The sequence below is a fragment of the Spermophilus citellus genome (assembly GCF_964194105.1).
Source record: "Spermophilus citellus genome assembly, chromosome: 11".
In the NCBI taxonomy this organism is placed as follows: Eukaryota; Metazoa; Chordata; class Mammalia; order Rodentia; family Sciuridae; genus Spermophilus; species Spermophilus citellus.
Genome location: NC_138192.1, coordinates 48,948,543 through 48,960,764, shown reverse-complemented (window position 1 = coordinate 48,960,764; position 12,222 = coordinate 48,948,543). Strand labels below are relative to the sequence as shown.

Genomic DNA, 12,222 nt, shown 5'->3' with positions numbered 1-12,222 from the left:
ATGTGTGTGTATGTGTGTGCGTGTGTTTATGTGTGTGTATGTGTATTTGAGACAAATGTGTGCCCATGTGGCTTTCAATTATCTCAGGCACTCGCAATTTTTTGTTTGTTTTTGTATTCATTTTAAGTTGGACTTCTCTGCAGACACTGTAATTATGTGGCATATAATTGCTAATCCATCACCTTTTTAAAGACAGATTTCAAATTTTAAATTATTTCTAATTTTGCACTTCTTTGATTTTTCTTGAAGTAAAAATCTCAATAGTCATTTGCTATCTGTAATCTATAATTCATAGACTGAGATTGAACACCAAGCCTAATTCAAACTTGGAATTTTAAAGCTATTTCTGATGTAGCGCATCAGCTGAAGCTCTGATGGTCTTTTTGTCAGGAAGAAACACTTCATTATTCTTAAGGTAATGAAACCCCTGCACACACACACTTCAACATCCAACAATGCCTTAATACCATGTTTTTGAGATATAATCGTGTTTATTCTGATCATTTGAGAGTTAGACCAGCTAATGTATCTAATCAAATATTGATGTAAGTCATCTAGATTTAGCTCTCTGGCAAATTCTTCCCGATGCTTTTTTGTTAACAGAACTACAAAAGCTGTTTATATTGTTCCTCTGAAAGGCTTACTCTCATAGCTTGTATCTATAGATGCATACTAGTAAATTTTACCTAAGTTCGTACATTTTGATGATGAAAGATTTTAGCATTACCAGAAACCTAATGATTCATCCATAAAGAATAAAGCAGAAAACAAAACTTGAATCATTTTTAAGCTTTGCTCATTCTCTTGTTTCTCCAAAGGATCTAAGACCATATGCATATAATCACTGAGGTCCCATGAATTGTTCAATTACACTACAAACAATGCTAGCTACCGAGATTTTCATTCCCCAAAAGTTACAAAAAATGAGAATAATTTAAATTTTTTGGAAGTATCTATATTTAGAAATGTGGAAAATGAGGAAAATTACAAAAGGAGATATTTAGTGATATTCATGAAATCTTATGATTTTATATTCCACTAGTATAAGCAATTTTATTGTATAACTATGGTTACTATACCCATAAACAGTTTTCTTCTTGTAGCCCTGTATACATGATGTATAGATGACTGTCAACATCAATTGTGACCATTCACAAGGTCAACAGGATAGTTTAGCCCATTTTCAAAAGTTTCTATCATTCAAGATTTATGTCCATAAATTTGAATTTAATGTATTTCTTTTACAACTATGGTGATGAGGATGCTAAAATCACAATACTTATGAAGACTACAACTCTTAGCATACCTGATCCTCTAGGTTGTTATACAGATTATGATTATAATCTTCAAAATTATTATTTATAGCAGATTAACAAAAAGAGCAAGAGTAGAGAAAGAATATATCACTGATATACCATTGCTCAGTTTAAAGCAAATTTATTTCTCCTATTTTAATCTCACAAGCCACTTTTTCATCACTCTTGGGATTAGACCATTGATTTCTGGGTGTTTTGGGCTGTCCAGATAGTTTGCCTGCCTTCCTGCCTTTTCTCTTTCCTCCTGTCTTTTAAATTTTATTTTTATTAAAAAATAATAATTGTATATATTCTCTCAATTTAATTTCTTTTTGGTAATAAAATATCTCTTCACCTAAGTAGAATAAAACTAGAACCAAAAAAATTATTCCAGAATATGACAAAAATTGTTGGTTTCTTTTAAAAATCTAAATGGTCCCAAATTAGTTGGCCATACCTGAATTACTATTTGGAAAAAGCAGCCTATACTGGAAAAGAACATTTTTCCCCTCTAGTAAGAATGTAGGTATCAAATTTCACCTATCTATAAGATACATACTATAAGACTCCATATATTAATCTCACCACAAAATTTAAGAACAGAAGAATTTACTTTTCTTCAAGAACCTGATTGTTGTTAAAATATACTTTATGAAAAAGTGCAATAATCTGGCTCCATTGGCTGCTAAATGATATAAAATGTGAAATATGCTTATAAAGTTATGGGTTATTTTAGAAATATAAAAGTTAAATTTCATTTAAAATTGTAAAAAATATCAACCTCTATAATCTAAAAGTATTAATTGCCAAAGAAAACCATGCCATATGATGTAGTTTGGTAACATATGTGAAAAAATTACCAATTTCTTCTCTTTCAAGTATTTCATCTGGTTCTTTCCATTCAATGGAATATAATTATAATTATTAACCACAGTGGTTTTTTTCCAAAAACTTTATGCAATGTAAAATGATATAATTTTCATAGTTGTTTAGCTCTCTTCATCCTCACTACTTACACTGGTGAATGTAATTAATGACCAGAAGACAGTTGTGACAATGAAGCAAAATAGTTTGTAATTAGTGAATCTTCATTTATGTACATTTGAAAATTCGACAATATATCTATTTAAGTAAAGCATTCTAGGTTGGAACTCCAAACAGCTATCAAATTCATTTCAAAATTCAATGACCTATGTGTAAAGCTAATCAAAATCAACATGCAACATGTATTTTGTGTTTAGATAGCAACCAGCCACCAGGGAAAAACAAAAAACAAACCAAAGATTCAACAAGGAAGAGAAGTCAGTCTTTCATAATGACCTTCAGACAACTAGTTCATGCACATGAAAACATCACAAGAAGGTAGTCTGATTTTGATTACCCAAGAGACATCAGATTTAGAAGGAATAGGAATAAATTGAATATATGTAACATTCTTACCTGAAAGACATTCTTTCTGCTTGATTTTTCTTTGGCCCATTCAATATGTGCTCCACACAAATCCACACTTTCTGGTTTGTGCCCACTTTTCTGTAAATAAAAATGAAATAAGAATAAAAAGCACACATCATTGGAGATGCATGTCAGAGAAAATAAGAGTTTATTGAGTTAGAAGCTATACATATTTATGATTAAAAAGCCTATCTATTTTTTCTTCTAGGAGAAACCCAATTTATAAGATTTGGGATGGAGAGAGACTTCATAATTTTAACTCTCTAAACTTCAAAGTCCATTTTAAAATTGCATTAATTGTAGATAATGACAAAAACAAATACATAAAATGTTTTCTGATGTTATTTAGTAATCCTAAAGAAATGCAAGCTTTAAAATGTTTCCTTAAGAATCAATGTTGCTATTCAATGGCTAATGTAATGTAAAAGCATTTAAAGTCATATACTTAGACCTAAGAGGAAACATAAAGTTAGTAAATCATAATGTAATGGAAACCCCATACAGAGATTTAGCTTTGTGACTTTAACAAAGTTACTTGGGATTTGGCTACATCATCTAGAAAACAGAGCAGGTGCATTAATAAATCTCAAAATCCTTTTGTAGGTTTGTGTTTCATATGCTAACAAATCCAACAAGTATTTATTAAGTGTAAACTATGTGCCTTTTATGAGTTCACTTTTTAGACTTGGAAGACTAAAGACTATGCTCATGACTATATGTATACTTTTATCTAATAAATTTAGTTTAGACCAAATAGATTATAGTGTGTGTGCTTCTAGTTACATGGTGACAATGTGGATACTACTTAAAAGTTGTTTTATTTCAATAATTCTTAATAGTCCATTAATAGAAATATTAATTCTGTTTGCCAAAATATTTTCATTTTAATCTGATTCAAGTGCATAACAATTAGAAAACATTAAATTCATACAACATACCAAGTTTCTTCATTATTTTTCAAAGACATGTCACATTTGAAAGACTTTTCAACTATTTTCATAGTTTCACTCTAGGTTTCTCTATAGATGAGTTCAGTAATTTTCTTTCCTCAAGTATTTTTCCATAGACTATATTAAAATCTTAGCATACAAAGCTTATAATACTTTAGGCAGTATTTTCAATGGCAGGAACTTCAGGTTAAAACATGAAATTATGAATAAAATTATAAAATATTAAAATAAATTATCTATCCATAATTGTTTCCTTATAGTCTCTGTGTCCAATTTTATCAGTTTAAAGAAACAAGTTTTTTTTTTTCAGAAAAAGCTGAAAAATCCATTTTTATAGTAAATTGTGAGATTTTAGTTTGGGGCAACTCAATCGTTTTTGAAGAAATGTCATAAATCCCTGTGTATCATTCCTTCAGAATAAATTCAGCTGGCAAGACAAAGTTGATAGCATATTATTTCCATGTTATTTAATAGGAACCTCATGAAAAACCCAATAAAATAAGACATATCCCTTAAAGATATTTCAAATTGTGACAGATTTTTATTGGTTCACTCATCTTCTGCCACCAGGTGACCACTATTATGAATGATCCCCAAAATGATAATGATAATTATTGCCAAGGGATTTCTGGTAAAATAAATGTTTAAAATCAAATGCTTCTTGTAGAGTTCATTGAATTATGGGATAATCCAAACCAACAAAAATAACCATTAAGAGTATAAGATATAGCAAGACCCTCAGCAACTGAGGGCTGGTGATGTAGCTCAGTGGTTAAGTGTCCCTGGGTTTGATTCCCAGGGCCAAAACAAACAAACAAAGAAAAAACAGACAAAGAGCTTATCTTTCCCATATAATATAGTCGGGGGGAAAGACCAAATTATTTCAAATAAGAGGCATTTTTAATATGCCAAGCCTTTTCCTTAGGCCTTTCATCTAGGAATTCATTTAATTCTTACAATTGTTAAGGTCATTATTATTAGTACAAATTATTAACAACTGAAGTGGCTATTAGTATTATCACCATTCTAGTTAGGTAAGAAAGTATGCCAGAATGGTTCTGGCATGGCAGAACTTTCCCAAGGTAACACAGCTACAAAAGAAAAGGCCAGAATTTAAATGCAAGTAGCGTCACTTCTAAGTCTATTCTTAACCACTACTGGTCCTTGAAAATTGAATACACACTGTGATCATACTCATGCTAAAACACAGAAGAATTTGGGAAAGTTACAGCTTTCTCACTAGAATCCAGGACAGACATATTGATCTTGTTTGTGTCCTCTGCTAAACTTGATCTTGCGTTAGGCCCTGTAAACCACCTGTTTATCTGGACTACCTCCCAATCTTCACATAGCTGGCTCCTTACCCATTAGTTCCTAGTTAATTTCACCTTGCAAGAGAGTGTTCTTTGACTGTCTTTTATATAAAAGAGCTGTGTCCCAGAACTACTATCCTATGTCTTGTTTTAATTTCTTTCCTCCTAACTAAAATTAGCATATATATTTTTATATACTGACTGTTTGTGTTTCCCCCACTAGAATTAAGCTCCCTGAGTTAAGGCCTTTTTTGCCTTTTCCTCTGCTGTTTTTCCCAATGTATGGAACAGTGCCTGGCACATACTTGTTCAATGAGTATCTGCTGAATTCATGAATGAAGAAAAAATATCAAAATGCAACTAGTTTTTGTGCTTTGGAAAGAAGGCTTGAGTGTCTTAAAATTCCCAATTTTATAGCAATTAAGATTTGTAGTTTAAAAAAGTGTTAAGCAGTCTTTTGTTCATGATATAGAAAAATGATACAGTTTAATGGACTCCTGTGGGTTGAATGTGGAATTTCAGGGAATCATTGAATAAGTATTTACTGCATTCCTATTATGTGGCAATGTGTTAGTGACTTTCTCTGCTGGACACAAGGGCTGCAGAGTTAAGGAAAATATTGACTCTTCCTCTAAGAATACCATATTAGATCTAGCTTTAACACAATTACCTGTAGACTCTATATGATTAATAGCTAGAAGAAACCCATTAAAAAGCAATCTAAGTTTGCATGGTGTTCTTGCCATCTAGTTATGCCAATCTATAACTGTTCTCTTCAGTATCATATGCTAAATTTCATGACCTTGGCACATGGCGTGGGTTTATCACAATCCAAATTCCGTGCATAACTCTCAGTCATCTCCAGGTGCTCATTCATGTGAATACTCCTTCCACAACTCTTGCCCCGTCTCCTGGCATTCTTTACAACCTCACTCCTCCACCTCTGCTGCAGTTCACAGATCTTCACTATGCTTCATATCTAAGAAATTCCATTTTATGAGTTCTCTTTACTCTCATCCTGTTCTCATGGTTGCCTTCTCCTTAGTACAGTCTCCCAGTTCCCAAGTCATTCCTGGCTCCCCTTCCTTTCATGTCCAAGCTGTGTCCCATAGTCAGTTCAACCATGCCTTCACTAACCATCATCAAGTGACACCTCTCTCAACTATTTGTCCTTCTAATAATCTTTCTCATGTATCCTCATTTTTGATAAGTGACTTTTGATTTCTCAGGGTAGCACTTTTATAAAGAATAACCACCTCCTTCACTGGGTCTTTGACTTTTCTTAAAAAATGTTTTGTGATCCTAGTCAATTTCTGTGCACATGACAATTCTTTCCCAAAGCTTTAGCTCCTTGGATAGTTTACTCTTCACACATAGAGATCAAAGGGCCTATTAATAAACAAAAATAAATAATTCATCTCAGAATGATAGTTTATAAAAAAAGAAATACACAGGATCTTAAGAATATAATATTTCCATTTATCCTAACTTTAAGAAGAAACAAGTATTATGGAATAATCAAATTAAATAATAAAAATTTAGGGTGAATTTAGAAGTATGTTAGAAAAACCAAAGTTATTAGGATAAAGTTAAAACAAATAGATCAAATTCAAGAAGAGAAAACAAAAAGTAATAGATAAAGAACTGTAAAACTGATGCTAATATGTACTTCATTTTCACAAACCTAATGTAGGCATAGACTCAAGAATAACTTTAGGGACAGAGGAGTATTAAAAGGAAAACATTTTTTAGTATTTAAGTGTTAAACATTGAAAAGAAGTAGTTCAGAAAAGTTGTAGAACTTTTTTGGAAGACAATCAAGATTTTATTCAAGAAGCCGGAAGTTAAAGCATCCTTTAATAGAAAACATATTTCTGATTCTACAGCTATACAACATACAAAAACGTCTGCTAATGAATTGCATGATGCCAATGGATCATATTGTACATCATTATAAAAATAAGTTTTTAAAATTTTGACTAAATATGGATTTGAATCTGAGAATGTATATATCATATCTCTTCTGGGATAGACTTAAAATAGAAATGACTGATTTTTTAAATATTTAAACAGAATTATTTAGGAGTTACTACTTTTGGACAATAAAACATAAAAGCCTCTTTTGCTGGAGCAATATGAAGTCATTAAAAGCTGATCCTGGGTCTTAGCCACTTCTATTTTTTATTATTCTCTTAATCCATCTTCATCACTTCCCAATAATATAGCTGACAGAATATTCTATATATAACATTTTTTCTCTGACTTAAACTTTTGAGTTCAGCTTTTTTTATTTGTAGGGTTATGGGGGTCCATAGTCTAATATATATTAAGAAAATATCAAAGACCAGCTGCTGTATTGCTAATATTTTCCATGGTGAAGACAGAGCATGTTTGTAAGCAACAAATCATCAGGCCAGTCGTTCTCATTCCCTCATTACAAGATGTGTTTTTAAAAAAGATAAAGCTCAGATTTATGAAATAGGTTATTAGCTACCATTTTTTATTTTGGATTAATTGCTGTTCTAGAATATAGACTCAGATTGTCCTTATCATTTTGAAACATGAAACACAAAATCTGTTTAAAGGAATTAAGTTTTATCTCATAACTCGTTTTGATTCTGGAAAATTGTTCATGAAGGAGGACAAAACTCACTTATAAATTCTCATTTGGGCAAAATGATTTAGGAAAGAGTGCTGAATGGATACCTGATCTTATTAATGTCTAAAGTATGGCCCCTGTCAACAGAGAGAGGATACTTTGATTATAAGATGTGAGTTTTATGTATATGAATATAAATGATGTTAATAATAACTGAAATTGTTTCTACAGTGAAATTTCTCAATATATTACATGACCAAATCAAACCAGATTTTCAGAAAAAGTAAACCTTTGCTAGTGATTTGGGGTATTAGAATGTTGTATACTGTTGGGTTTTTTGTTTATGTTTTTTTATGAGAAAATATTCTCTACTTTTTAAGAAATTAACACTGCGTTTATTTCTGAATTAAAATCTCCCTAGAATAAACACAATAGCTTTTACTTAGTCTACATTGGTTGTATGCTCATCCTGTTTTAAAAACGTACATTACATAACAAGCTAATTGGATTCTGCAAAGTGAACAGCTTGAGCATACTTTCAACATCTCAGGTGCTTCTTGAGAGTCTGTCCTTAGATAGTTGTACACTGCATCAGCTATAATTTGTAGATGACTAACCCTGCTTGGGACATAAGAATGACCACTAGCCATCTTGAAATGCTAGGTCCTCATTCCAGACTGCCAGAGGGTAGGGCAAGCTTTTGCCTTCATCCGCAAATTCCAGATTTGGTTGAAATGCTACTTTTCAGGATGTTAGATCTGGCTTTCTGGGTAGCTACCCAAAGGGGAGACCAGTGTCTATATGAAGAAAGCAAGTAAAGGTGTTGCGTAATGAAATTAAACCAAAGGGAAGTTGGAGATGGGAAAGAACACAGCAGATGAAATCTTTCTTCTTTTATTCCCTCATTCCCACAGTTACTTTAAGTTTTCTCCAGTCTATTTGCACCTTCTTTCTAAGATGAGCAGGGTACCTACCAGTGATCCTTTTCATTGCTTTGAGGTGCACTGTAGAATGGCATGTATCATGGTAACACATCTCCTGCACCACTTTCCAACATTTCTTGCTCACTTTTTCTCTTATTTCATTCTCTGTGCCATCTAAGACACTGATGTTACTCTCCCTGTAGCAGAGATGGACACTTCTCCACCAAAATGTGTGCTGTGTTCCCTTCTTTGAGTGTCCAGAGATGTCACTGGTGAATAGCTCACCAGCTGGAGACACATTTTTTTCTCAATTCCTTTTGCATCAAAATTTGGCATGTTCCTTATCTGTACCACTGAACATGAGCAAAAATGATGTCAGACATGTCAGACACTTCTAGGATAAAGACTTATAGAGCATGCATATTTTTACCATTCTCCATCTGCAACTACTCATACCAATATATTGTTACATTTAGTAGTAATAAAAATAATAAAAATATCAAATATAATTAAGATTTATTCTGTTTGTTATGTTCCAGAAGCATTACACCAACTTTGCAACATATAATTTTAAGTGGTAGGTACCCTTTATAGGTCCATGTTGCAGTTGAGCTAACCAAGGATTTTAGTAAAAAATAAATCTGATATTTCCAGCCTAGTTGTCTAACCTGAACACTCCTAAATCTACCTAATTTGGTATCCTGCTACATAATGCATTTCATTTCAGTAGTAAATTTTTAAGAAAGACTAAATGAATATATTCTGTAAATTTAAAAATTGCTCTGCACGGAAAAAGTCCATTTTATCTTAGAACAGATGTATTACATTGACCAAAATGATAAACCACAGAAAGTCAAGCTTCATAATTAAAATAGTTTCCTGAGAGTGCCTAAGGTGAGGTTTATTGAGGGACAGTAAGCTATTATCCATTTATAAGGAGTCCTATCAATTTCATAGATTTTTGTGGTTATAAAAATTATGTAAGATATAGAATTTATTATACTTAATGGCCAAATCTTGAGAAAATTATAACCAGAGAACATGGCTTCATTTATAATAATATCGATCACTGGATTTCATTTTTTTTTTCCTCACAAAGTTTATGTAAATAATATACTAGAATTCAATTTCTTTTTTCCTTTCTTCTTTTATTTCTATTTCTACCTGCCATCTTCCACAATGTGGGTGGTAGCATTGTTTCTCAATACTGGCTTCATGATGAAGGCTTGTGATGATGCACCCATGACAATGCTGCTAAGCTGCACTGATGACAACCATGCTGATGCTGCCACAGTGCTAACATTGCAAGAATCACAACACCAGGCAGAGATTTTAAAATGTCTGTTAGGCGAAGGTTGGTAGCTCTGTTGTTACCCCTCCATTCCTCATAAAATCTTGAACAAGGGTCTGTGTAAGGGCTCAATACTCATCTACAAAGATAAAATTATTTCATATTCATTTTGCTCAGAATACTCAATAATTCATGAATAGCTTTCTGATTGAAACTATTTTCATCTTTTTACTAAATCACATCATTTCACTCCCATAAATAAGTTCATTTTGTTGCTAAAGTCATACTACAGTGAATGAACATTAGATGTATTGCATTATTTAATTAATGCTTGTGTGCATTATTCACACTGAAAGCAAACAGTATTAAAAAGAGTAAACAAATTATTTTAATGAGAACTTTTATATTATTACTTTTTTGCTTCCAAGGTTATGACTGAATGAAGGGTTTGGTAAAATTAATAAGTTTATAAAATGCTTTGGAAAGTTCTCTGCTTTAAGAAAGAAGTCATAGAAGTAGAGAGTAGAATGATGGTTACCAGAAGCTGAGAGTGTGAAGAAGGGTATGTGGAGATGTTGGTCAAAGGGCACATAGTTTCAGTTAGACAACAGGAATAAGTTCTGGAGATGCACTGTATAACATGTGTGGGAGACAACCTTGCATGTGACTGAGTCATAATCCCCAGCTGGGTGCTGAGGCACTCAGTCACAGAAATGTGGCAGAGCTTTCCCCACCCTTCTTGGGACTGAGGGTCAGTGTCTCGTGGGTGGGTGTGTCTTGCTACAGCCCCATAGGTGAAGCTATGCTCACCTGTTCCTTTGTAATATAACCCCTTGCCCTGTTTAGGATAGAATGTTCCATGCAAGGGCCTTGTGTGTGTCCCCTTCTCTTACTGTGCCCTTGGGTGTGGTCTACCCAGGTGTCAGTCAACCTGCTGACAGTGGACATCATGAAGATAGACTCAGCCCCCTGAAACCTGACCCCTTGCCTCATTTGAATAGCTTCTCCTCAATAAAAGGGGTCAGCACGTGCTCTCATTCTCTCTCTTCCTGCGAACCCTTAAGGTCAGCCATCACAGCGACCCCAAAGTGAAAGGTATTTGTGTCTTTTGTGTGGTTATTTTGCACAGCCCAGTTAGCCCAGTTTACCTGAGGTGACCCCTGAGCCTTTTAGTCTCAAGAACAGAAACCCGGCAAACATGGGCATTATATTTGATGATAATTTTGTATGCTTGAGTATTGCTAAGAGAGTAAATTTTATTTGTTCTAAGCATAAAAAAAATAGAAAATATGTGAAATGATGGACACATTAATTGGTTTGACTTATTCATCCCATGATGTATAAATACATCAAACAATATGCCACAGTAACATACATACACAATTTTAAATTAAAATTTGCCAATTGTGTGTCCAATTAAAAATATTGGTACAATTTAAAATGAGAAATATACAAGTAGCAAAAAAAGAGTCTGGTAAACAATGAGTAGAGTATATAAAATGTTTATAGTATTTGCTTCTATTAGGCTATCTATGGTAGGTAGTCTATTGTTGCACCTCCATTTTTTTACAATCGTCCATTTCTAAAAATAGTATAATGAAATGTTTATTGTGCTTCTGAATTTATGTGAAAAATGATACTAAGTTTTCAGAGAAGTAAGTAATCAATAGAATAGAAACAGGGGATCTCACCCATCTAACCAAGGAGCAGGAATTCCACTTGATCTAATTGTTGGTGAATGTGAAGACAAGAGAATATTTTTTAATGTAGAAAGACTTTACACAATGTGTTTGTTTTAATAGGGTGTAACACTGAACAAATCTTCTGTAGCAGTATAAATAAATTCCCTTCTATGTTTGCAACTGGGACTCATTATTGTACTAATACACCTAGGTTCTTAGGACAATTTATTTTTAGTTCTCCTAAGATGAATTACCCTGCTTGTTTACTTTGCACTAGAACTTCTGTAAAAATGACTATATTGTTAAAGGTCAAAGACATATAAGAATATCGAAATATTTTTCAGTGAAAAGATGGTCTGTTATTTACTAAATGTATCTGAGACACAATGATGACAAAGTTAGCCATTTTGCAATTATATCTATCAATAAGAGTCTAATCTTTACTGTTCTCATCCATATTTGCACTATGTGATGCCTGGCAGTAATTGTTAAATGTTCATAGAATAAATTATCCTTTGACTCTAGGATAATTTCACATGTCCTATGTTGCTTTTTTTTTAATTTCAATTAACATGTTGTTGAAAACTCTGAATCTCTCTTAATATGGTAATGCTTTTGTTTATTATTGATTACAAATGGCTCCATATCACCTAAAGAACAAAATCATCTTTTCTCATCTTCCTCTTCAAGGTCTTTTGTAAGCCAGTTCCGTGTTGA

General features: G+C 32.8%; 1 protein-coding gene across 1 annotated transcript in view; it reads right to left on the bottom strand.

Moving 5' to 3' along the window:
- Positions 1–12,222, bottom strand: part of ARHGAP15 (Rho GTPase activating protein 15) — a 616,251-nt gene that overhangs the window by 503,302 nt on the left and 100,727 nt on the right. The window contains exon 6 of the mRNA XM_081262361.1: positions 2,736–2,825. Within this exon, the coding sequence (XP_081118487.1) occupies positions 2,736–2,825 (90 nt within the window). The remainder of the gene's footprint in view (positions 1–2,735; positions 2,826–12,222) is intronic.